The 27,840-nt window shown below is 43.4% G+C and overlaps 1 protein-coding gene across 8 annotated transcripts in view; it reads right to left on the bottom strand.

The window, feature by feature from the left end:
- The window catches only part of WNK2 (WNK lysine deficient protein kinase 2), a 225,428-nt gene that overhangs the window by 77,613 nt on the left and 119,975 nt on the right, over nt 1-27,840 (bottom strand). For 5 of the 8 annotated variants that reach the window (XM_061618185.1, XM_061618184.1, XM_061618182.1 and 2 more), the window contains exons 9-13: nt 27,517-27,713; nt 17,856-18,008; nt 16,965-17,153; nt 4,861-5,412; nt 255-563 (exon numbers count right to left, since the gene is read on the bottom strand). In XM_061618185.1, coding sequence (XP_061474169.1) covers nt 255-563; nt 4,861-5,412; nt 16,965-17,153; nt 17,856-18,008; nt 27,517-27,713 — 1,400 coding nt within the window. The remainder of the gene's footprint in view (nt 1-254; nt 564-4,860; nt 5,413-16,964; nt 17,154-17,855; nt 18,009-27,516; nt 27,714-27,840) is intronic. The other 3 variants (XM_061618188.1, XM_061618186.1, XM_061618189.1) reach the window with 3 other exon arrangements.

Below are 27,840 nucleotides of genomic sequence, written 5' to 3' on the forward strand. Positions count from 1 at the left end.
GAAGAAAGATTAATTTATGGGAAGGAAGGCACTCAGAAAGCTGTGTGAAGAACATAAATATGAAGAATGAAAATTATGAATTATTTCAAAAAACTCATAAAGGTTAATGAGATAAGGATAATAAAATATTAACAGAAGGTGAACTGATTTTAGGAGAGACTACTCGGGACAAAAAAAAAATAGCTGATCTAACTATATAAATGAATTCACTCATAGTCAACAGCACCAAGGATTCATTAGCAAGAAACACATACTATCTCTTGAGAAGATTCTGTAGCCAGTGGGATAACTGGGCACGGAGTTGGAACCTGCTGGCCCAGAGGCTGGTGATTATCTGGCTGAGGCTGCAGATAACCAGTAGACTGGAGAGGCAGACCATGATCTACAGGCACTGCTGCATTAACTGTATCCATTATGCTCTGTGGAAGACCTTCTGGACCAGTGCAGGGATATAATGCGTCAGGCTGTAATTGCAATGGTGGTGACATAACCGCAGAAGGCTGCACTGACAATGCAAGAATCTGGGTTCCAATATCCACAGTGTACTGAGGGTGTCCAATAATCTGTTGTGACATAACAGACACCTCTTATTAAAATCAATTCTTTTTAGAATATTAATCATTCACATAGTGAGCCCCATAGTATATTTTAAAAAATCCTTGTTAATAAAATTCACTGTGTGATGAAACCATATTTAAGTGCTCTCTGTTTTGAGGAAGGAAGATCAATTCACACAAACAATGGAAATTGCCCACTATGGCCATCTTTTCATGTGCAAGAATTTACCACCCAGATCTGAAAAATTTCATCACACCACTGCAAATAACTAAAAGTGTGCTATGGGGTGAACCACCAGATCTGCATGGCAAGTAGAAGCATGTGAACGGATTATTTTGTGGAGTAGCTTCTATGAACCCAGGCAAATGGCTATTTTACCACATATCTAAACCTTAGATCTAGTAAAATCTTCCTTAACACTTGTCATGGTGATAAAAATGACCAACATATCACAAGGGGAGACAGCTCATATCATGGAAGGTTGGTTGTATGCACACTCAGAGCTTGGAAAAGTTACTTTTTTGAACTACAACACACATCAGCCCAAGCCAGCATGGCCACTGGATTGGGCTGATGGGAGTTGTAGTTCAAAAAGTAACTTTTCCAAGCTCTGGAAACTAAAAGTGGTGGCATTTCAGTCACAATATCACTCATTATTTCTGTGGCATGCTGCTCAGTTCAAGAATTAGGAATTATATCAAGTCACAATGTGCAAATGCTGGATGTAGGCTTTTTATAAAACTGGATTTCCCACAATCAACAAAATAAGCATAGATGTCACAAATTAACACAATGCTCGCACTATACCCTTGTTTGCACACAATACTAAGCCAAACCACCAGTAGTGTAGTGGCAAATTCAGAAGTGCAGGGCCCCTTCATGATAGTCACAGCCATGCCCCTCCCTCTTTTTTTGTTGCTGGGTTGAAAATGAGATTCTTGCTAATGCCTTCTCCCACAACAACAGATGTTCCTAGGAGCCAATAAGCACAAGAGAGGAGTGTTAGCTACTGAAAAGAGACTTCTCTGTAGCTAACTCACTTCCTTTCACTCTGATCGGCTCCAATCAGCAGGAAAGGAGACGGAAGCAAAGAGTCTTCTCAGTGGCTAACACACTCCTCTTTCATGCTGATTGGCTTGTAGGATGCTGGAGACATAGAAACTCTGCTGGGACCCTGATCCCCAAAATGTAAGGGGTCTAAGACCTCCTGAGATCCTGGACGACTACACCATTGCAAACCACAGGTCAGACTAAACAAGCAAATATATAAGCTTTCAGACAGAAAATCAGAGATGTTTTTCTCCTGCCTGGATTTTTTATTCCTGTGCTTTGCTGAGCCAAGGTTTAGCTTAGTGTGTTATTCAAACCCAGGCTCATGGTTCAGCTATCCCAGAGACTCCACAAGCTGTAAACCTTGGTTACAACTCATGGTTTGTCTGGGGAGAGTTAAATTATGAACCTGGATTAGAAATAAAATTACTGGGGAGGAGTAAATTGGCCACAATCTCCTCTTTGGGACTCCACACATTTGCTTGTTTGCACTAAGCCATGGTTTAGCTTAGGGTGATGGGCGAACCACATTATTGTTTCCATGCATACTCTGCCGTATGGATTCAGGCTTTTAGTACTAAAGTAATATCCATGTGAAGGCCACTTCAAATGTTTGACTGGAGCAGAACATAGGATCATAATGCCATTTATTCAACAAATCCTATGTGAGGAATATGTGATGATCTCTATAGCAGCTTCAAATCAAATGGATTCTTCAAATCCTAAAACATGGGTTCTGTCAATGTCTGCATCTTGGATTTCAGTCATTTTGTCATGAAAATTATGTATGGTCTTATGTTACTGGAACCTAAATAGTTACAGAAACAAACACCTCAAAGTGTTTGTGCTAAAGGAAGACTCACTGAAATAAGTGTTTAAGGATTGGGCTGCAACTCTTTTTTACAATGTTCTACACCAAACAATCTATAGGTGTACATATTTATGAAAAGGATGTTCTCTATAACAGCAAAAAGTATAGGTATATCATTATGCAGATTTTCCTTCTTTGTCCAAGAAGCCAGAACTATGCAAGTTTTAAATTATCGAATCAAGCTTTACCTGAGCAGGAAGTTGAAGCAGGGACGGGATACAGAAGACAGACAGACAGAGGAGGTAGCGGCAGAAGCAAAGGAAAGCATAAAAGACAGAGTCATTTTAGTACTATTAATATGCCACAAAAATTGATGTGTGTCTGTGTTTTATATATATATGAGAGAGTGTGTGTTGTACCTATGACACCAAAACAGAAATAGGCTGCATTCTCAGCATTCATTGCACATAATTTTAAAATAATGTTTAAATTTAATATTAAGTGACTTTAAGTTATGTTTTGAAGTTTTAAAAATGTTTTATTTGGAGTGAACAAGGTACAACGTCCTTAAAAGGAATGTGTCAGCAGGACAGTCTGATATAGCAGCTGTTTCACAATTTCCATCTACTGGGGAAAGATTAGGAAGCCTTATATTTTTGATCCATTTAAAAACATAACAGTTAAATTGTAGCCAAGTAATTTCCAAGATTTTTAAATCTGAAGAGAGCAACTAACTTAGCCATCAGTATAAGTGAAATAGGTACAATGGGTTGCTTCCCACCCCCCATGTTTCCTTGACAAGACAAAAAAGGCCAATATATGTTTTTGAGTATCTTCTGGTCAAGGCTCCTCATAACGCACCACAGGTCACTTCTGAGAACACGTAATGAATCTATGTCAAAACTGGTAAGAAATATATCAGTATATGACAGGTTATGCATAGAGAGGTACAAGGCCTGGGGCAACAACGATGGAAACCAATGGGGAAAACACCATTGGTTCAGTGAAGGGTAGATGGGAATCAAATGAACATAAGTACTTCACAAACAATGTATGTGTACCAAATATATGGCTAAAGACAGAAATTTAGACAGGGGCGTCCCTACCGGGGTGCGGAGGGTGCAGCCCGCACCCGGTTGTCACCATGAGGGGGGTGACACCCAGAGCCACCCCGCCCCTCGCCGTTGCCCGGCAAGGCTGCGCTGACTCCTCCTCGGAGGCGGGCAGGTGGGCGGGTGGACAAGAGTGGGAGCAGTGTCGACGGGGCGAGGGAGGCACGCCGGCGTTCCCAGGCCTTCTGCGGCTGGGTGCCCCTCCGGCACGCATCCTCCCAGGGGCATAGACAGGGTGGCTGGCCTTGAGTGCACGCACGCACGCAAGCCCAGCCACCTTGTCCATGCCCCTGGGAGGGCGCGCACCGGAGGACCGCAACCCCCTGCACTCCCGCTAGTGACGCCACTGAATTTAGATACAGTAAAGCTGGAGATAAAGAACAATAGGTTGAGATGGAATGTTTTGAATTTCAAGAATGTGGACAGTATAATAAAATGCAATGGCTTCTTATAAAAATTCCCATTTTTAACATTCTTAAGCAGCCTTCATACTTATTAAAAATTCATTTTTGCTCAAATCATGGCTAATCTTCTTTTATTTTATATTCCATTATATACTTGTTTTGTGAGAAACTTCTATTTTCTTGTAAATCCTACTATTTATTGCTAATGTCATAGGTTGGTGCTTCAACCACCCTAAAAATCTGCAGTTGTGACATTATTTGTTACTACTATATAAATACCCTTAAAATAGTATTTCTGAAATTAGTCTAGAATAAGAATCCCTCTTTGCTGAAGAGCAGTAAGTTTCTAAAGCAACCATCATATTCTGAAAGTCTGGTGGCATATAGGCAAAAGTATAAATTATTTAATTACAACTAATTATGTTGCAATTGATATTACATTCTGTAAACAATAATATGTATCACCTGCTTTGTTGTTGTTATATAACTTCAAGTCGATTGAAGGTTGTTATATGCCTTCAAGTCGATTCAAGTCATATGGTGACCCTATGAATCAGTGACCTGCTTATTTATTTCCTAATTGCAAAATCAAGATTTTCTTCGCTGTTGACAAGAAATAGTGCCATCTCCTAGGGGAGCATTTAGAAGATTGGACATTTGATATATGTTCATCAACCATCATCTCCCGTTCAAACTGCCAATCACCTGCAATATTCTACTTCTCATTGTCTTAAGATTTTTAGTAACAAATTAATTTTCCAACTCTTGGTTTTCTGGTTTTACCTTCATGGGGCATTATTTTTAATTAAAACGAAGGGAAAAAATCCATATTTGTTTTTATAGTGGAACAAACTACAGAACTGTCACTTAAGAGCAATAACTCCTATGTTCTAGTACCAAGAAAGTCCAATGTCAAACAGATTACCTGATTACCAGCCCCAGATGCAGACATAGTCTGTTCTGAAGGATGAATTAGGCTTGGCTGAAGTGACTGAGGAAGTGGAGGCAGCTGCTGCTGCTGCTGTTGTGAGACTGCTTGCATGTTCTGGGTATGATGGGGAGAGGGAAGAACTTCATTCTGAATTATCTGCTGAAGTGTAGCTCGGTACATTTGCTGTTGGGAGAGCTGGGCTACCACATGATGTGTTGGCAAAGCTGACACTGCTGGTGGAGCTACAGCTAGTAATGGTATTGGAGCAGCCGACATATTTGGCACAATTGTTTGGCAGGGCAAGACCAAAGAAGCCACAGTAGTATGAGGAAGGTTGACCGCTTGCATGGGTAGGGCAGGGGAATTTGATGTCAGTGGTAGAGCAGGGTTCCCAGAGAGGCTTGGTAAAATCACAGCTGGAGGGAAATACTGAGAAGGAGCAGGTATAGGGGGCACATTTGCAGCAGGTGTATCAGACAGGTTTTGAGGATGGCTATCAAGTCCTGCCAGAGGAGTAACTGCATGAATGATGGGAAACTGAGGAATCTGAAAAAAATATAATATTACATGAATTCCAAGAATGTTCCAGGATGGCACTAAGTCAATTCATGTGCCTTACTAATATGATAAGTATGATGAACAGTGATTTCCACCCATTTTCTTGGGTCTATATAAAGAGCAAGCAAGTTTTAGAGCATCTGCATGTTAATCAGAGCAGTTCAAAACCATTGCAAAGGAAATTTACTAATCATGCAGCAATAATCATGCAGTTATTAACAATAGCTCATTGTATGTACATGCATTAGCAACATCTTAGGCAGATCTACCACATCTACCACAATACAGGCTATAACTACTGCCCTGATTCAGAGGCTTGTGACCTTTTCATTGTATACATGGAGTTCCTGTTAGAACAGGCTTCCTCGTTCACTTCAGTGGAGTGCTATGCCATACAGAGCTACTCTGTCAACTGAAGTAAAGGAAGAAGTTCCTGCACAAGCACAAGTACAGGCATACCCCGCTTTAACATACGCAATGGGACCAGAGCGTGTATGTAAAGTGAAAATGTACTTAAAGTGAAGCAATTATCTATGCATGTACTGCACTGAAATCGCCACTAGATGGCAGCAGCGTCATGCCATTAAGCGTCCATAATTGCAAAGCACGCATACGTTAAGCAGGGTATGGTGGCATATGGAGCATGTACGTTATAGCGAGGCGACGTTAAGTGAAGCGACATTAAGTGGGGTATGCCACACTGAAGCTGCCTTAAATCATGGCAAAGTTGCTGCTAATTCAGGGCAAACTCCTTTTTGTCTCCATGCAACTTAATGTTTTCCACAAATTGAACTAATACCAGTATTTCTCAAACTAGAAGTTGGGCGATTGGTCTCACCTGAAGGGTGATTTTCATATGAGTATGGCCATCACTGTGGGTTATAGCTCCACCTATCGTGTGAAGGCAAGAATGTTTTTGAAGTCAAGACTAGGGGCGTCAGGCCCCTCCCACTCTCCAGTTCATTCACAGCAAGTCTAAAGAGAAATATCTAACAATACAAAAACAAGGCCAATAGGCCAGCAGGAAAATAACACAATAGTAACCTTCATAATAACGTGACTCCAGCATAGTGAAATAACAGAACTAGCAGTCTTGACTTTACTAGGAAATTTAAATAGCGTAACAGAAATATATAACACATTAGAAAATATCTAGTCATCCTCCAACTGGGAGGGTCGTGATGGCCATACTCAGGAAAATCACCCTTCAGGTGAGACCAATGGTCCATTTTCCATATGAGTCCGGCCATCACTGCGGGATGTACCAAAGCAGCCCATACAGGGAGGGACCACCCACATGCTAATCCTCATTAAGAACCTGTTGCAACACTTGTCTGCCAAAAGAGGCGTCAGCAGAGGCATAGCGATCTATTTTATAATGCCTTATAAACGAGTGTGGGGTAGACCAAACGGCAGCCCTGCAAATATCAACAACAGGAGCGTTGGTGGCAAAAGCAGCCGTAGTAGCAGCTGACCTGGTTGAATGAGCAGTTATGCTAGCTGGCACTGGAAGCTTAAGAGATTCGTAAGCTAAGGCAATACATGCCCGCAGCCAGCGGGATAAGGTGGAATTAGCTACTTTATGCCCCATAGAACGTGGATTAAAGGATACAAATAGAGACTCAGTTCGTCGTATATCCTGGGTCCGAGACAGGTATGTCTTGAGAGCCCTCCGAACATCCAACGAATGCCAAGCCTTCTCAAGAGGATGTGTAGGATTTGGACAAAATGAAGGAAGAACAATGTCCTGATTGCAATGGAAAACTGAGTCGACCTTGGGACGGAAGGAAGGATCAGTCTTCAATACAACAGAGTCCTTATGGAAGACACAGAGATGGCGAGCAGAAGATAATGCACCCAGTTCCGAAACTCGTCTCGCAGAGGTGATCGCGATCAGGAACAAGACCTTGAAGAACAGCAGACATAGAGACACAGTCCTGATGGGTTCAAACGGAGGGCGTTGCAAAGCCTGCAGAACCTTCGACAAACTCCATGAGGGAAAGCGATGGACAACAGCCGGGGATCGTAGAGCGACTCCCCTCAGAAAGCGTTTGATGAACGGATGTGAGGCAATAGTCGCACCAGAAGAAGACACCGAGAAAATAGACGACAAAGTTGAGGCATGTCGACATAAAGTGTTGGGTCTGAGTCCCATCATAAAGCCTCTATGGAGATATTGCAGCACCTGTTGCATGGTGGCCTGGGATGGATCGTGGTGGTGGGACTGGCACCACCTGGAGAAGGCCACCCAAGTATGTTGATAAATACGAGTGGTAGATGGTCTTCTCGAGGCCAAGATAATATCAATAACAGCGTCAGACAGGCCAGCCGACCTCAAATGTCCCCGTTCAAAAGCCACGCTGTTAGATTGAGCCAAGTGGGGTCCTGGTGCCATACTGGACCCTGAGATAGAAGGTCTGGCCTGACTGGAAGTGTCCAAGGATCCATCACTGACATTGCAAGAAGATCCGAGAACCACGGTCGGCGTGGCCAAAATGGTGCTATCAGAACCAACTGTGCCCTCTCGCTTCGCGCCTTCCTCAAGGTTTTGGCTAACAGTGGTATTGGAGGGAAGGTGTACAAAAGACCGTCTGGCCACGGTGTTGACAGCGCATCCACTGCTTCCGCTGCTGTGTCCAGGTATCGGGCAAAGTACCTGGGAAGTTGGCAATTGCGACTGGAAGCAAACAGGTCGATTGAGAAGACGCCGAACCGATACTGAAGACGATGGAAAACGGTTGGATGAAGCTTCCATTCTCCCGGAAAAACCTGTTGTCTGCTGAGCCAATCTGCTGTCACATTCCAAATCCCTCTGAGATGTTCTGCTTTCAGGGATTGTAGATGTTGTTCTGCCCAGACGAAGATGAGGCAGGCTAGGTCCTGCAGAGGACGTGACCTGGTGCCCCCCTGTCTGTTCAAATGTGATTTTACACACGTGTTGTCCGTTCGAATAAGAACATGGTACAAAGGGAACAGAGACTGAAAATGAAGTAGAGCTAAGTGGACAGCCTTTAGCTCCAGCCAATTGATGCTCTGAGTCTGCTCTGCGGTGGACCAAACCCCCTGAACGTACTGGGAGTTGCAGTGTGCTCCCCAGCCGATGAGACTGGCATCTGTGGTGACAACAGTCCTGCGGGGTTCTCTGAACGGAGTGCCCTTGGAAAGATGTTGGACCCTCGTCCACCAGCGGAAAGGCGCAGTGCGGGGCTCAAGGGGACTTTGCGATGATTGGAGATGGCAATGTCCTGTTGAAAAGGCAACAAAGCCCACTGAAGGTGACGAGTGTGGGCTCGAGCCCATGGTACAATATGGATGGTAGAGATGAACATTCCGAGCGCCCTGGCTAGAAGCATGACGTCTGCGGATGTTTGTGGCATCAGGAACCTTGCGATGTTTGTGATGGCAGTGATGCGATCTGGAGAGAGAAACACCATTGCCTGCAGGGTGTCCAACGTCGCCCCTAGATGTAGTAGGCATTGGGTAGGTTGAAGATGGCTTTTGTCGAAGTTGACAAGCCAGCCGTAGGCCTGCAAGACATTGAGGGTGAGCGTTAAATGACGATGAGCCAGCTCCTCAGAACTTGCCCGTATTAAAAGATCGTCCAGATATGGATAGAGATGGACCCCTTGAGTCCGGAGATAAGCCACTAAAATGAGTAGCACTTTGGTAAATACTCTCGGAGCAGAAGAGAGGCCGAACAGCATCGCTCTATATTGAAAGTGCTGGTGGCCAAAGGCAAACCGAAGGAACTTTCTGTGGGCTATGCAAATAGGGACATGGAGATACGCTTCCTTTAGGTCGATAGAAGCCAGGAAGTCTCCTTCATGCAGGCTTTCTGTAATAGAATGGAGGGATTCCATTTTGAACCTGCAATATGTTACAAAACGGTTGACGAACTTGAGGTCCAATACTGCCCTCCATGACAAATCTCGTTTGGGCACAGCAAATAGGAGGGAGTACACCCCTTCCGACCTCTCTGTAGTGGGGACTGGCTCTATCGCCGCTATGTCCAAGAGGTGATGTATAGCTGTCTGCATTATGCTGTGCCTGGCTGGTGTTCTGGGACCAGGAGATGGATGGAATTTGTCTGGTGGGGTCGCCCAAAACTCTATAGCATAGCCATAACAAGAAAGGTCCCTGATCCAGGTGACCATAGTCAGATGCAGCCACTGGTCTCTAAACATAAGTAGTCTGCCACCAACAGGAGGTGTATTAGTACCGCTTGCGTTGGCGAGACCCTCCCCTATATGAGGACGATGAGGTACCCCTGCGCCCTTGGTACTGACCTCTGCCCTGGAAACGCCAGTTCCAGGATCCCCTGAAGGAACTGGAGTCATATGATCTGAATTCGCGGCCTCGTCCTCCTGGCCGCGTTCCTCGAAAGGGCTGGGCAGTGCGGAAGGGGGTAAATCGCCTGAAAGATCTATGATCGATGTTCTTGACAGTGGCCAAAACCGGTTTGTGGGCGTCTTTGGGATCAACCAGCGCTGCCTTTAGAGCTTCCTCACTGAAGAGCAAAGATCCGGAGTAAGGAGCCCTAGAAAGATTCACTCTGGCCGTAGAATCAGCTTGCCAGTGGCGAAGCCAGAGGGTCCGTCGAGCAACTATCTGAGCCGTCATGGCCCGTGCCCCCAGTTGAGTGGCATCCAAAGTGGCATCAGCTACAAACGCTGCTGTCTTGCGCAACTTTATCAGTGACCTTCTGAGAGAGACAGGATCAGGGTTAGGGTCCTCTAGAAGATCATCCAGCCACATCATTGCTGCACTGGAGAAGACGGAAGCTGATGCGGAGGCACGCATGGAGAAAGCAGTGGCCTCATGATTTTTGCGGAGAGCGAAGTCTAATCTTCGCTCAGTAGCATCCTTTAGTTGGGATTCTCCTTCCCTAGGCAAAAGCGATCGTGAAACTAGGCTAGCGATCGGTTCGTCTATGCCGGGGACAGCTAGCTTGGTGGCAAAGTCAGGAGCTAGGGAGTAAAGTTTGTCAGCCAGGTTCTTGAAGCGGCGAGTTTGGAATGGATGAGACCATTCTTCGGTGGCCAGTTTGGCAATGGGATCCAGCGCTGGGATGTAGTGCTCAGTTGGTGTAGGGGATTTGAGAACCCTGGCCCCTTTAATAGCTGGAGCGGTAGTTGTTGGAGGCGCAGCTTGGAGACCAAGGATGTTAACTACCCTGCGCGCTAGAGGTTGATAATCGGAGGCATTAAACAAGCAATACGATGTATCCTCCTCATGTTCCGAATAGTCACTCCAGTCGTCTCCTTCAGGGTGATCAGCAAAGGTTGACTCCTCCCCATACGAAGCTTCATCAACACATCTGCCTCTAGCTACGTCAAAAGGATTTGGGGAGCAGGAAGGATTTGCCTCATGACACACACGTTGGTCCATAGTGCGTTGAGGTATGGCGGGAACTTGTGGTGCTGACTGCATTTGAGCGAAATATGACAGCATGCCCTGAAGTTGTGAAAGAAAATCATGGGACAGCTGCAGCCCCGTTGAAGCAGATGTTTGTGCCTGAGTAGGTGGCTCCGTGGGTTGAGCCGGAGGATAAGCCCTGGGCGGCAACCTGGGAGGAGGCTGGCTAGGTGTTGGCTGAGTAGGAAAGCCAGCAAAGTCCTCCTCGTCAGAGGAAGCAGCGGGGGAATGAAATATATCCGTTAGCTGTTCCTGAGCTGCTGTGGTGGGGGTCGGCCCAGAGGCATAGCGTGGATGCTTGGGATTGCTGTGGCTGGAAAGATGTTTAGTCTTAGCCAGTGCTTTAGCATGCTTAGTCTTAGTTGCCTTAGATGGTTGTGGCTTGGCTGTCTGAGACATGTCTGGCTGTTCCGCCATCTTATATTCACTTTGGGTGCAGTACACGGCCACAGCGGGGGCAGAATGTAGAGACCCGAACAGGCACAGTACACGACCACAGAGGGGGTAGAATGCACTGGCAGATGGCTAAGTACACGGCCACAGAGGGGGTAGAATGCACTGGCAGATGGCTAAGTACACGGCCACAGAGGGGGCAGAATGCACTATGGGATCAGCGTCAATATAATGCAGACTAGATTTCAGGCTTGGTACACGGCCACAGAGGGGGCAGAATGTACAGTATAGACTTCAGGCTTGGTGCATGGCCACAGAGGGGGCAGAATGTACCATTCAACAGTTGTGCACCTAGCGCCAGAGCCAGCAAGGTTCAAAAGTCTAAAGCACAGTCACAGCGATAATGAGGCAGCCACAGAAGAGCTATCAGTCAGTTGTCAGAAGCTGCAGCAGTAGTCGTGTGATAGAGGAGTCCAAGGAGCTAAGGAGTCCTATCTAACACGTACGTACAAGGAGCCCTTGCCAGCTAGGCCCCCTTCAGTATGGGATAGACTGAATATAAAGGGCGGGAAAAGGAGACAAACAAGATGGCGTCTGTAAAAGGAGCGGGTGAATAACGATCAAAATGGCGGATTGCGAAGAGGGAGCAATGGCGGGTACTGAGCAGCCCAGCGGACTGAAAAATGCCGGGCACTGCCTCAGTAACGCGTTGCAGCCGCGGACCCGATAACACAATACCGGCTCTAAGCCAGGGAGGGTCCTCAGGGAAGTAAAAAACTAAGCGCTGAGGTGGCAGTAGGTATCAGCTGCAGCCGCCGGCGGCAGAAGCCGCCGCGGCAACTTAAAAGGCTGGGGACGGAGTCGGGGAGTAGAACGGCCGATAAAAAACTAAAGCGCCGAGGCGGCAGCAGATATCAGCCGCAGCCGCCGGCTGCAGAAGTCGCCGCAGCAAGATTAAAGGGACGGGAGACGGAGTCAAACCGTTGCCGAACTACGAACAGCCGCCGAACGCCAAGCCAAGAGGGCCGCAGCCGCAAGCCCCTGGGGGATTCAAAAAGGTTCGAGCGAGGAAAAAATAAGGAGGCCGCAAGAGCCGGCTCTTATGTAACCCAAGCGGCGGGCCAAATCGGGAGCTGCAGCCGCAAGCTCCCGCCTGAGAGGCTAGAGAACCGCAGCTGCGGTCTCTGTCAGAACCACAGGGCTCTAAAGCTGGGGGAAAAAGGGCAGGGCAAGGGTAGGATCCCCCCAAGAGTTCCCCAGGAGACATGAAACCAACGAATTAAATACAAGACAGAGGGGAGGGAGAACGTGGAATCACATAAAACAACCTCCACACACTGTCAGACAAACACACAAAACAACACAAGAAACTTAGCTAAAGCTACACTATCAGCGAACATCAAACTTGTTCGTACGAAGGCAAGAATGAACTGGGGAGTGGGAGGGGCCTGACACCCCTAGTCTTGACTTCAAAAACATTCTTGCCTTTGCACGATAGGTGGAGCTATAACCCGCAGTGATGGCCGGACTCATATGGAAAATATGTGTGTGTGTGATTTTTCATGTTGTATTGGTAGTAGATCTATAAATATTAAAATTCAGCATTTTCCAAAGAATGGATTGGGAGCCCACTAGAACCCTTAACAGGGAAGGGGGGGTGTTGCAAGGTCCCAACTGCTGCAGGCCCACTTACTTCAATTGGAGATGATGAGGTGAGGGGCAAGGAGGTATGTAAAGGATGCGGGGAGAGATAGAATAGCACAGTTTGTGTGGGTTGAAGCAATGCAGGGAATGTAACAGCGTGGCAAGTATCTCCACAGAAATTCAAGATGGGAGAGGCATGTTAGATCAGCATGTTAGATCCAGTATGTTTAGAAGCTGGGACACAATTTCATAAAAGTTTGAGAAACACTTAATTGCATAATAAGCCTTACTGACTTCAATGTATGCCATTCAAAATACTATATTGTATAAAATTTTAGAAAGTACATAATAATTTTATGTGTATGATTAATCCTCATTAAAAGCAGGGAAGCAGATATGCATAACAGTGTTCAGCATTAAACAACATTTAGTGTACACATTTATGTACTACATGATAGCTTCTACTGAATATATTAGTTATACTCATTACAGGTATGCAAACTTACATGGACATGAATTTTCAGCACTAAACATTTTCTGGAAACTCTTATTTTAGTCGGTTAATGCCAACATTTAAATATTATTACACACTGGTTTCTGTTATAAACGTGGTGGAATACAAAACCTTTTGACACCATACATGTTTTTAAAAATAATTTGCATGGTTGAATACAGATATGATCCATTAGTCATATTAAATTTTGGAAATGTATTTATTTATTTATTATATTTAACAAAACATATATACTGTTTGATTGTAATAAAACCTCTAAGCTCTAATGCTACAAATGATTACAGAAAGATAATTGTCACGTCTCTCATCACAGGTTAACTAACTGCTGTATGTAATGGTAAGGGTGTTGGACTATGACCTGGGAGACCAGGATTTGAATCCTAACTCAGCCATGAAGCACACTTAAAAAAAAAAAAAAAAGACTGGATATCAGAACTGAGTGTGAGTTGACGTCGAAGGCCCTTCTCCGGGTTCCAACTCACAAGGAGGCCCGGAGAGCAATAACGAGATCTAGGGCCTTCTCGGTGGTGGCCCCCGAATTATGGAATGCCCTCCCTGACGAGATACGCCTGGTGCCTTCTTTGATATCTTTCGGCGCCAGGTAAAGACCTACCTCTTTGCCCAGGCATTTTAGTCTTGTTTTAATTTTAATGTTATAGTTAATTAATTGTAATTTTTATTAATTTTGTCGTATCTGTTTTTAATGTGTTTTATATTTATATGTCGTATTCACATTCGCTGGTTTTAAATGTGTTTTTATCTTGTTGTACACCGCCCTGAGAGCCTGTTGCTATAGGGCGGTCTAAAAGTCCAATAAATAATAATAATAATAATAATAATAATAATAATAATATGAGGTAAAGGAACTGCTGCTGCTTTCTTTGGTCATTGGCTTGAACTGAGCTGTCTCCTGAACAGTGAAAAAGCTGCTGATATGGCTGCCTCGGCCACATTGCTGCTTGGACTGAGTTCCTGAGCTAAATCAACTGTCTGGGTGGGGCCTCTTTTCTAGCAACTTTGTTGAGATCACCTTTTGGGCAGGAATATTTGTGTGCATAGTATGACATACTTAACAAAGACATTTTGAGGATGGCATTGCTGGTATTCATCTCGGCTGGAAGTTCTGCTTATATACATATCCAGAGCAACTTCCTTTCCTTGTTTTGTTGGATAAATTTCAGTTATTGAAGCCTGAGAACAAGGACAAGCCGTTTGAGAAGCGCAACCTGCCTCCTGACTGTTCAACCCTTGCCCTTTGTGATCTATAATATCTAACAGAAGAGAATGATTGCTAAGGTCCAGAAGATAGTGAATACCTCTTTACGACAACGGACAGTCCCAGCCACCTTGAAAGAGGTAGTTTTGAGACTGCTCATGAAAAAGCACTTCCAGACACAAAGGACATAATAACTAATGGTGGCCACCTGTAATCCCTTGCTGGGTAATGTGCTTGAACACGTGGTTGCTATGCAACTCTTCTCACTGCTGAATAAGATTAGTCACCTAGATTTAAGATCTATTTGTTTGGCACAGAAACTGTCTTGGTTGTCCTGATGGATGATCAGGCTTGGTTGTCCTGATGGCTAATGTGGCCCTGCTAAGGAAAGTGTGACTCTAGAATCTTTTAACAACAGACCATGTCTGGGCTGGTTCCAACATTCATCACCACTACCACCTAGAAGGCTGATTCTAGATACTAGTACTGGAAGACTACTCTTTGGACCCATGACATTTTGGTATAGGGTCCTAGAACTTTTCATTTTATCGCCCAGGTTTAAACATATATGAACCAAGGGAGTTATCAAGGGATTTGGAGCAAAGTCTCATTAGTATGCAGATGAACCCAACTCAAGTTCTCCTTTACATCTGAGGCAGTGGAAGTGCTAAACCAGTGTGTGGGACAAACGATGGACTGGATGAGAAGCTCAATCCTGACAAGAGATATTGCTGACAGACAGTTTGTCAATCTGGAGAGATAATAAAAATAAATAATAAAATTTTATTTTTGAGTCGCCTATCTGGCTGAACTAACGGCCACTCTAGGCGACGTACAAACATGTTCTGGATAGGGCTGCACAGTTTCAGTCTGAAGGTGCTGATAGATGCAGCATTGTCACTGGAAGTTCAAGCCGCACCTGGACATGGAATGCCTTTTTGCTCACTCAAGCCCCTCCTTGACAGCGACAATCAGGCCACAGTCAACCATGCTCTGGTAACCTACAACTTAGTCTAGTGCAGTGTGTTATATTAAGGGATGCCTCTGAAGATTTTGAAAAACTTCACACAGTACAATAAACAGCTGCTAAGTGGGACCAGCCAGTTAGAATACATCTTATCAGTTCTTAAACAACTGCACTGGGGTGAAGGGGGAGGGCTCTGCCCTCCCTGGAGGAGAAGGGGAGGGCTTTGGTGACCCAAGGGAAGCAGGGGTGAGCTTTGCCAACTCATGAGGGGGCAGGGGAGCTTTGGTGATGGTAGGCGGGACTGGTGAGTGAAGCAAGCAGGGGGGTGGCCCCTAGTCCATACATAAGAAGTATCCCCAAAGAATTCTGAGTGGCATTTAGACACTGGTTTCCAATTGTACCTAAACTTTATCTGGTTCAGATATAATGCTAAACTATCATTTAAAATTTTAGGAATGACCAATGGTGAGTATTGGGCTCCTGAACTCCCTTCCTCTTCTCTCTCCTCTTCCTTTCCATGTGAAGGGAAGAAATTGGGAGCTTCATCTTTTGGTTTTGGGTAAACCAAATTTCCACTTGTAACTCAGTTGTAGTGGCACACTGATTTATTCAAAACCACAAGTTGAAGCTGCCAATCTCCTCCCCTTACATGAAAGGAAGAGGAGAGGGGGATGTATGAGCCCAAGGCTCACTATAGCTTCTTGTCATCATGCTAAACCATGGTTTAATGTATAAACCAGGTCTTTGAGGCCAAGCTTCCATGCGTATGTGGGAGTACCATATTTTTTTGTTTGATATAGCAGTCAGATTTTCATGTTATTATTCCTTTCTAAGTATTTGAATTAACATATTTGTGAGTGGGGCAGCCTTTGCCCAGACATACAAACTGGGGTTTCAGGTGTTCTGGATTAGGCTAGTGCCAGTAGGACTGGCAGACAAAGGTAATAGCTGGCATTTAAAATTGTCCTTGGTTCTAATAATTCTCTTCATAAAATTAAAACATAGCTATTTTGTTTGGTTTTCCTGCTTTAATATTTTTCCATTTTACTTAAAAAAAGAAAATAAAAAAGGAAACTTTGACCTATTTATCTTGTTTTATGAACAATATATTTTGTGTATTATTAAATATTCCACTTTCCCTCTTGTGTTAATGCTTAGTTTGAAAACCTTCAGGCAGTGATATATCCTCTTTTAACTTTTGTGATGTACTTAATTTATTTTATACCCTATAAAATAAGTAATAAAAATAATTTTCTAGTCTCTTAAGATGCAAATGCGAAGAAGCCACACAATAACTGCAAAGCCAACTATTAGCTGTGAAGCTCTACTAATATTAATTATTTGTGACAAAATGAAGAACTTTTATTTATTGAACTCTAAGGTGAGCTTACCTGACCAGATGGGACTGTTGGAAGTGGCTGTGCAGGTGGAATCTGTAGAGGTACAAGTGATGTATTGGGAGCTGCCACCTGAGAACTGGGAGTTTGATACTGGGACAATAGATGAGGTGTAGGTTGCTGCACTGAGCAAATGGGCTGGTTGGCTAGAACATGCTGTAGAGGAGCTGGAGGTGGGATGGACTGTTGGTAAAGAGAAAAAAAAGGAATGCACAATAAGTTTCTAAAGTGCTCCGGGCATTGGGGAGATGCAGACAGGAGGATGACTTATTTGTCATAGGTATAATGCCTTAACATAGGTCCCAGCAAAGCAAACCAATAGTGTTTTTCCCTCTGAACTGGTACTATGAAAATCTACAAAATTGCCTTGATCAAAGATCATAGTAACAGAAAACAAATGAAAAAGGGGAAAAGAATAAAAATCACAGTTTTTCATATCTTCCCATTTTTGTGAGGAATGAACAGACCTGTCAAAGTGAGGAGGAGGTATTTGGGTCAGCACTAGTCAAGTTACCCAAAAGTAAGATGGAAGAAAACCTTCTTTTATACCTCCAAAGACCGAGATGAATCCTCTCCTCCTAATCATAGGGAAAAAATCAACAATTGATCTGAGAAAAGGATCTGGAACTTGTAGGTGGAGTGGGGGTTGAGGGGAAAACATTAGAGCTTTCTGTCATTCTTGCATATTAAATGCATGCATGTTAAATGCATGCCACATAAATAACTCATTTTAACATACGAGCACTTCATTTAAAAGGCTGCAGTGACCTTTTGGCGTATTTGTTATAATGCACAAGCAGGCCTGAAATAAGAAAAGTTAAGAAAGTGTTTTACTCTATGTTTACTCAGCATGTTCTCCTAAGAGGAAAAAATGTAATTATTTACCTGCTGGCTGGCTAACACAGGCTGAGATGGTCTCATCTGCACAGGGGCAACTGAGGTGGGATGGACAAGAGGGAATGGGATTGCTGGTTCTTGATAATGTTGTGGTCTCTGAGGGACAACAGCAGGTGGAGCCTGAACCACTGGAAGTCCAGGCTGAAGGAAAGAAAAACACTACTTTAGAAAACATCGTACAAAAACTCTTGACTGCTATAATAGCCAAGCTGTGTTCTGCATAACTCAAAGGATCACTCCTTCAGTGGCAATTGGGTAGCTGTTCAAGAAACAAGACACACTATTTAATGGTAGTAATGCAGATTAACTGAGCGGATCTTTCCCTATGGTAAAGAACAAAACCCAACATCCTGGCCTTGTAGTTCAGACTCAAAGAAAATATAGAAAACTAAACACAGAATATGGAAAGGGTGTGAGACAGGGGGGTATTTTATCACCCTAGTTGTTTAATCTGTATGCAGAACATATCATACGGAAAGCGGGATTGGACCAAGATGAAGGAGGTGTGAAAATTGGAGGGAGAAATATCAATAATTTAAGATATGCAGACGATACCATACTACTAGCAGAAACCAGTAATAATTTGAAAAGAATGCTGATGAAAGTTAAAGAGGAAAGCACAAAAGCAGGACTACAGCTGAATGTCAAGAAGACCAAAGTAATGACAACAGAAGATTTATGTAACTTTAAAGTTGACAATGAGGACATTGAACTTGTCAAGGATTATCAATACCTCAGCAAAGTCATCAACCAAAATGGAGACAAAATCAGAAGAAGGGAAGCAGCAGCTAGAAACCTCAAATCTAGTACAGTGATCCTGTGAATCTGCTGAATACATTCAAAGGTGTTCACAGGAAACAAAAACAATATATTTCTAGTACACATCCTAAGGACACCATCTGCAGGTTCAGCAATTGTTAACTGGATCTCTGTGCTTCCCTCATAAGCGGGGAAGATTTTGAGATTTTTTTTTTAAAAAAACCTTAAATAGGGATGTTCAGTGGAGCAGACAGCCACAGATGGAATATGGCTCTTCCCCTATTTTTTACAGCCTTCATTTATATCTCGTGTGGGGAACCTTTGGGGTTACTGATGTTACTGAACTACAACTTCCATCATCCCTGGCCATGCTTACTGGGGCTGATGGGAGTTGTGGTTCCGCACATCTGATTTACACTGTAATCTATCCCTACAGTACCTAAGCTGACTGGTGTCATGATGTCCATTATCTCCACCAGAGGATGCCGTCCTGCTACTCAAGCAATTAGTGCTAAACAGAGGGAGAGGAGATTCTGCCTATAAGAGGAGACAGCAATTTATTTATTTATTAGATTTATATCCCGCCCTTCCTCACAGAAGGAGCAAGGCGATGGGACCTCATTATAAGAACAAATCACAATAAAACAACTAGCAATAAAACCAAAGTTATAAAAAACCAGGGTGATACCAATACTTGTTTTCTTCCACTCAGCTGTCAGGTATGGGAAAATCCAAGAAGCATGATTACGTTGTGGTAGTGAGAAAAGGTAGGAGGAGAGGAGAGTGAGGAGAAAGCTGAGGCATAGGAGGTCTACACTGAAGTTCAAAGTCACCACCAACAGCTCCCAGCTGTTCCATAGTGCAATAGTGACCATTTATGTTTTGGATTGTCAGAATGAGACAAACTAGATGTGGGACAGATCTATTATTAGATCTCCTGATACTTCTTTAAACCAACAAAAACAACCAAGGTGTGTGCTACAAGGATGATGGAGGTGAACTCTTTGCCCATGTGGATTACCCCTTCCCTGCAGAAGCTAATGCAACTGAAGAAAATATATGATCTAAGCATATGGTCTAGTTTTAAATTGTCTTTCTTCCATGGGTGATGTGTTTTTTAAAGGAAATTATGGAACATTCTATCACAGATTTCTTTGTCCCATCTAGTTTGGCTCTAAGAAGTTATGGAGAGTGAAAGAGGGCGATAAATCAAACCACAGGCAGTGCACCAGTCAGATTACAGCATAATAATGTGCTTAATTTTTAAAAACTCAGAGGAAGGCAATGGTAAACCACCTCTGAATACCTCTTACCACAAAAACTCTATGAACAGAGTATCCAAAATGCAACACGAGATAGTGCTGGAAGATGAGACCCCCAGGTCACAAGGTACTCAACGAGCTACTGGGGAAGAACAAAGGACAAGTATGAGTAGTGCTGTGACTAATGACACAGCTGGATCCAGAGGCTGATGCGCACAGATGCGAAAGGAGAGTCTGGAGTTGTACGACGCACACAACATGAACATGGAATGTGAGAAGCATGAACCAGGGAAAGTTAGAAATTGTCAAGCAAGAAATGGAACGTATCAGCATTACAATACTTGGCGTGAGTGAATTAAAATGGACGGGACTGGGATATTTTCAATCAGGCAACTACAAAATATTTTATGCAGGACATGAGAAATTAAGAAGAAACGGGGTTGCTTCAATAGTGAAAAGTGGTGTAGCAAAAACAATTAAGAGCTGTAACGCTGAAAGGTCTGAGCGAGTTACATCAATGAGATTTAATGGGAAACCTATTAACATAACCAGGGCTGGCTCTCAAAGGCGGCCAGGTAGGGCTCTGGTTGAGGGTCCCGTGACCCACAGGGGCCCCTGAAGGGACCCTTGTTGTAGTGGGGGAGCAGCGCTCCTCCTCCAAGGCAGGTTTCCTGCCACAGATCACAAGGACGGAGCTGCCCGCCTGCTCACCATCCTGCCAACGCCTGCTCTCCCCTGGGACGGCCCTCCACCCCCCTGCTCTGCTCACTCCCTTGCTCGCCCTCTGCCACCACTGGCTCCCTCACTCACCCTCTCCCACCACTCTCCTGCTCCCCGCTCACTTGCCCTCTGCCCCCGTTGGCTCCTTCATTCGCCCACCATCCCGCACCACACTAGCTCGCCCTCTGCCCCCACCAGCTCCCTCGCTCGCTCGCTTGCCATCCCAAGGGCCCTTCATTGTTGTAGGAGCTGCCCCTACACCTGCTCACCCTCCCCCAGCCACCTGACGTCCCAAGGGCCTCTCGTTATGGTTGGAGTAGTGCTCCCCTTTGTGGCAGGCAGCTGCCCACCCTCTCACCAGCCCACCTGCACCCGCTCTCCCCCGCCCGCTCACCCCCTGCCCCCGCCAGCTCGCTTGCCCAACCTCGCAATTCTCCACTTGCCTGGTAGGTAGGTGAGGCATCCATGCGTGTGCCAGGGCCCAGACCAGGCTGAGGCTGGCACTGAACATAACCATTATCCAAGTCTATGTTTCAACAGCAAATGCAGAAGAAGAGGCATTGGAGAGATTTTATGCAGAAGTACAGAAAGAAATTGATCACACACCAAGATGTGCTGATAATCATAGGGGACTGGAATGTAAAAGTAGGGACAAGAGAAGAACTATGAATTGTGGGGAAATGGGGCTTAGGAAACAGAAATGAAGCAGGAGAAAGACTTATTGAATTCTGAGAAGCCAATTATTTGTTTCTTGCCAACACATTTTTTGAACAACCGAAAAGACAACTGTATACGTAGACATCACCAAATGGTCAATATAGGAATCAAATTGATTATATAATTGGTAGCAGAAAATGGAGAAGTTCCATACTTTCTGCAAAAACAAGACCAGCAACAGACTGCAGTACAGATCATGAACTGGTCACATCGGAAATCAGAGTAAAGCTAAAGAAGAAGAAGAAAGCAACCATAAAGCCAAAATACAATTTAAATAACATCCCAGAAGTATATAAATATCAAATGAACAGATTTGAGGCTTTAAACTTAGTTGACAGACAGGGCTGGTTCTAAAGGGCGGCCAGGTATGGCACTGGCCTGAGGGCCCCTGGAGCTACAGTGGGCCCTGAGGGCCCCCTCTGCTCACCTTCTGCAATCCGAGGCAGGAGCCATGGTTCTCAGGGCAGAAGCTTCTGCCTGCCCACCATTCCCTTGCCCCACCTACCTGTCTCCTGCCTTTTAGCATTGCCCTTAATGAAGATGTTGGCCGAGGTTTCCCTAAGGTGCTGAAGCCCCTGCCACCATCTTGGTTGATGGCAGAGATGCACGCGCATAGCACGCATGCGTGCCATCAACCAACATGGCGGCGGAGGCTTCATTCCCTTAGGGAAACCATGGCCCCCATCTTGGTTAATAGCAATGCTAAAAGACAGGCGACAGGTAGGTGGGGTGTGGGGGCGGGCTGCGCATGTGTGCAAACATATACACACACACACCAGGGGCCACGGAAAGCTGATGCCCAAGGGCCCTGGCATGCCTGGGGCCAGCCCTGTTGACAGAGAACCAGAACTATGAAGTCAGACATTATCAGGGAAGAATGCAAAAAGACAATAACTCTAGTTAAAAAGAGAGAAAGACCTCAATGGATGACTGAAGAAACTCTTAAAATGGTTAACAAGAGAAGGAAAGGAAAAGCAAAAGGAGATAGAAACACGGTTAGAACCCTAAATGCAACTACAGCAATTAGTACATAGGGATAAAGAGAAGTATTACAATAGTTTTTGTATAGAAGAGGACAACAAAAAGGGTAGAACAAGAGCCCTATTCCAAAAGATTAGAGAAATTAATGGTAAATTTAAACCAAGGGTAGGGATGTTGAATAATCAACAGGGGAACACACTGACTGACCGAGATGAAATAAAAGGAAGATGGAAGCAATACACTACAGAACTCTGTAAAGGAGATGCAAAGATGACAGATTCATTCATGAAGGAACCGTATGATGAAGAACCAGAAATTTTAGAATGTGAGGTGAAAGCTGCTCTGAAAATACTTGGAAGAAACAAATCACCTGGAACAGATGGCATACCAACAGAGTTGCTACAAGCTACTGAGACTGAATCTGTCCAAAGTTTGACAAAAATCTGTCAGTAAATATGGAAAACTAAACAATGGCCCACAGACAGGAAGCGTTCAATATATATCCCAATTCCAAAGAAAGGGGATCCCAGGGAGTGCTGTAATTATCAAACTATTGCCTTAATATCCCATACAAGTAAAGTAATGCTCAAGGTGCTACAACAAAGGCTCTTACCATATATGGAGCAAGAAATGCCAGATGTCCAAACTGGATTTAGAAAGGTAAGAGGCACCAGAGACCATATCACAAACATATGTTGGATAATGGAACAGACCAAGGAATTTCAGAAGGAAATCACCCGTGCTTTATAGATTACAGCAAAGCCTTTGACTGTGTAGATCATGAAAAACTATGGAATGCTTTAAAAGAAATGGGGTGCTACAGCATCTGATTGTCCTGATGCGCAACCTATACGCTGGACAAGAGGCTACTGTAAGGTCAGAATATGGAGAAACTGATTGATTCCTCATCAAAAAGGGTGTGAGACAGTATTTTATCACCCTAGTTGTTTAATCTATACAGAGAACGTATCATAAGGAAAGCAGGACTGGACCAAGATAAAGGAGGTGTGAAATTTGGAGGGAGAAATGTCAATAATTTAAGATATGAAGATGATACCATATGAGTAGTAGAAACCAGTAATGATTTGAAACAAAGGCTGATGAAATTAAAGAGGAAAGCACAACAGCAGGACTACAGCTGAATGTTAAGGAGACTAAAGTAATGACAAGAAGACAAGATTTATGTAACTTGAAAGTAGACTACGAGGACATTGAACTTGTCAAGGATTATCAATACCTTGGCACAGTCATTAACCAAAATGGAGACAATAGTCAAGAAATCAGAAGAAGGCTAGGACTGGGGAGGGCAGCTATGAGAGAACTAGAGAAGGTCCTCAAATGCAAAGATGTGTCAACTGAACACTAAAGTCAGGATAATTTTTAGACCATAGTATTCCTGATACCTATGTATGGATGTGAAAACTGGACAGGGGAAAAAAGGGGTAAGAGAAAAATAAACTCATTTGAAATGTGGTGTTGGAGGAGAGCTTTGCACCTACCATGGACTGCGAAAAAGACAAATTATTGGGTGTTAGAACAAATTAAACCAAAACTGAGGTTATCATACTTTGGACACATCATGAGAAGACATGATTTACTAGAAAAGACAATAATGCTGGGGAAAACAGAAGGGAGTAGAAAAAGAGGAAGGTCAAACAAGAGATGGATTGATTCCATAAAGCAAGCCACAGACCTGAACTTACAAGAGCTGAACAGGGAGGTTCATGACAGATGCTATTGGAGGTTGCTGATTCATAGGGTCACCATAAGTCATAATCGACATGAAGGCACATAACAACAACAATTTTTAAAATGAGTGGTGCCAGCAGCTCAACCCTATTTGACAAGCATTCCATATATTATTTCCAGGGTGTTGAAAAGTAATCAAATTAACAGTCCCACGAGTTGATGGCTACCCAGTGCATTTTTCCTACCCCCATTGCAACTTCAGTGGTTGGCCATTGATGCCTTAGAGCAGCGTTTCTCACCCTGTGGGTTTTGAAGCCTGTGTAAATGGGTTGTGGGCTTTAAGTAAACCCAACATAATTTGGGGGAGGGCCATAGCTCAGTGGTAGAGCATCTGCCTCGCATGCAGAAGGTCCCAGATTCAAACACCGGCATCTCCAGGTAGGGCTGAGAGAGGCTCCTGCCTGAAGCCCTGGAGAGCTGCTGCCAGTCAGTACAGATAATACTGAGCCAGAAGGACCAATGGCATGACTTGGTATAAGGCAGCTTCCTGTGTTCCTATTGCTTATAATCCTTAACAGGTATGATAAATACCTCTCACTTTGTTGGCATATTATAAACATTGGAATGGCTTGAGTCTTACATTTTAACACTTGGGAACTGCTCTTTGGTGGCTAGCAAGAGAGAAGACCAAAGGTCTAGATTCATGTTACAATAAATCAATGACTCGCCATACCAAGTAAGTTTGGACTCGTGAGTCACCATACCAAAAAGGTTGGGAACCGCTGCATTAGAGAAGTGTTGTTTATTCAATGAACCCACTAGCTGAACAGCTTACACAACCATGAAAAATTCGTAACATTTTTTTTAATGACAAGACAAAAATATATAAATATAATTTAAATTTTCAGGAAAGGCAAGCAAGTGATCAAAACTGCTAATGAATTTGGGGGAGGAGGTTGCAACTAAAAGCATGCTAGAACACATTAAGAAAGGGAGGGGTGTCTATATATACTAGTTGCTTTATATTTTTATAAATGAATGAAAAATAGTCATGTTGGCACTATAAATAATATATTTTGCAGAAAGAAAAATGGCTTATAATACATAAATACTGGCAAGTAAAAATAAATAAAGGCTAGTTAAAAATATATAATAGCATTTTTGCAGAAAGGCAGGAACCCCATGCAAAATTTGAGACAGAATGTGGTTGGATGCTAAAGGAAAAAGTTCTTAGTTAAAAGAAGATTCTAAAGCCATTTAAGTGCAAAAATTACAAAACATGACTTGTTGGTAAATGATTAATTAAATGGCAATAAGTCCCAATTAAGAAAAAGTGCCATCTCTTTGAAGCCTTCTACTGAAGTAAGGCAATTAAGAAACATTAAACAAAACTGATTAAATAAAATATCGTTGTGATCACTAAAAATTAAGTAAAGTACATCTTTTGTGAATAAATATTTTACTTTTTCAGAGTTTTAATTAAAAAACAAGACAACAACCAGTATTTCTCATACATTTCAAGTTAAATTATTTTAGTTTTTAAAATTATAATTCATAATTTACACCCGAGAATCAAATGAGCAAAAAACCATTAAGGGTTGGGTTGTCACTGAGGCACCCAGTTACAATGCTGAATTTTACAATCATTCAAACTGTATACTTTATATGATAAAGCAGCAAGTTAAACTAAAACTTGCAATGTGGGACATTTATATGAGAAATTGTAACAACAGCAGCGGAGGCCTGGCACAATTACCAAAGCTATTTTCTCCCTCCTGGATTAAAAAAGCAATGCTGTCATGGAATTCAGACCAAGTACAACTTAGATTTCATTACAGGTATTTTGGAAAAAAGAAGGGAAAGTAAGGTGTGTGACTTTTCTAATGGATTGAACGTCATTCTGGGTCAAACAGGAAGCATTCATTATCGTTCTTGGAATTGCTTAGTCTTCTAAATCAAATGAGGAGACAATGAGGTATTCCACCTACCATAGCTCTAGCATCTTTTTACTAATTAGGCTGCTTCCATTGTTCTGTAGAGCTTGAGTTAGGTAGTCATTCTACATTAATGAAATTTGACCTGGACCAAGTTTGTGACAGCACTGGGTGCATTCAGGCTTGCTGGCTTGTTCAGAAATGAACTCTGAACTTAGGGCTTTTTCTGTGATGCTTGCTGTTTTCACTAGAGCAGAGCTGTATTGTGGGTTAATTAGGTGCTGCACATATTCATTTAATAAAGGCAGATTTTTCAGACTAGGACCTGGGAGACCAGGGTTCGAATCCCCACTCAGCCATGAAGCTCACTTGGTGACCTTGGGCCAGTCACTGCCTCTCAGCCTAACTTACCTCACAGGGTTGTTGTGGGGATTAAATGGGGAGGGGGAGAACCATGTTTATACACCACCTTGAGCTCCTTGGAGAAAGGTGGGATATAAATGCAATAAATTAATAATGACAGTTTCATGACATGGTTGGGATGCAGAGGTGATTTTTAGATTATTCCAGAGGATGGAAGGAATATGTGTAGCACATTTAAGAGGCATTAATAATTTAGTTTTGTTCAGATCTGCTCCAGAATGGAGCAGATGGGCCAAGCATTCATTGCAGGTGGGTTTAATGAGTATAAGCAGAATGTGAACACTTCTCTAATCCTAGTAGCTGTGATTCACTTGATTCATTTTCTTTCCCTGGCAATAGTTTCAGGTTTGATCCCAGCGGTTCTTCTGTGAGAGGCATTGCATTTGGTGTCAAAGCCACCACTGTATCACTATGGCGACGGCAGCTACAGGAAGTGCTGTGCATTGCAGGTAGCAAATACTGACTAGTGCAGGAGCACTGTGTCCCAGAAGTCTCTGAGGAGGAGCATGCAAGCATGCTGGCTTTGTCACTGGAAAAACCTAAAGGTTTGTGCTCAGCTTTTTGCCATTCTTCTTGCAGTGACAGTTCCATTAATTTTTGCTGGCCAAGGTGGTTGTAACAGGAATGTGAAAGGAAGTGTCAATGCCTTCCCAGGTACTGGTTGTTAAATTTAGGAGCTTCTACAACAGAAGTGCTTCTTTGCCTCTCTGAAATGTTCAGTCCCATGAAAGAGCTACAAAGGGGCAGAACAGATGCTTGACCTTTCGCACAGCTGGAAGAAATCTGACCCAAAATAGTCTTGAACAAATGAAGGAACAATAATATATGTCTATATAGACAGCAAGAAAACATAACAAATGAAATAATTCTCAAAACAAGGAGGTGTAGGAATTTTAATCTAGTTGCAGCTAAACTAATAAAGACATTTGGGTTAAATTAAATGTATTGTTCCTCCTTTGCTTGCTAGAGTGCACTAGGTAAAACAAGCAAACATACAGCAGAATATTAAAAATATGTTTTTATGGCACCAATTCATATATATAGCAAGAAAAAAACAAGAAGGTAACACAGACTCGGAGCATGGAATCTGAAAAGGATTTATTTATGTATTTATTTTTAAAGGGCCAGAAATATTCAGTATTTTAGGAAATCCTTTATACTTACTAATGGAGGCTGCTGGTAGGGTCCCAGCTGCTGAAGACCATGGGGCAAAGTCTGGCTTTCACTGAGAGGTGGGCTATAAACCCGCTGAATAGTAGGAGGTATTGCATCAGGCACAGATGAGTAGATGACACTTTGCTGGCTGCTCTGGGAGTCTGAATACACGGTTGATCCTTGACCACTGTCAAATGTGCTATCAGCTGAAAGACAATTTTAAGAAATTAGCAATGCAATAAAAATCAAAGGAACCTAGTTCAAATTTAACAGAGCTGAATTTATATAATAAATCACCAACCCAAAAACATTTGCACTGATGTTCCAGCTACT

Source organism: Rhineura floridana, chromosome 3 (assembly GCF_030035675.1).
Source record: "Rhineura floridana isolate rRhiFlo1 chromosome 3, rRhiFlo1.hap2, whole genome shotgun sequence".
Classification (NCBI taxonomy): domain Eukaryota; kingdom Metazoa; phylum Chordata; class Lepidosauria; order Squamata; family Rhineuridae; genus Rhineura; species Rhineura floridana.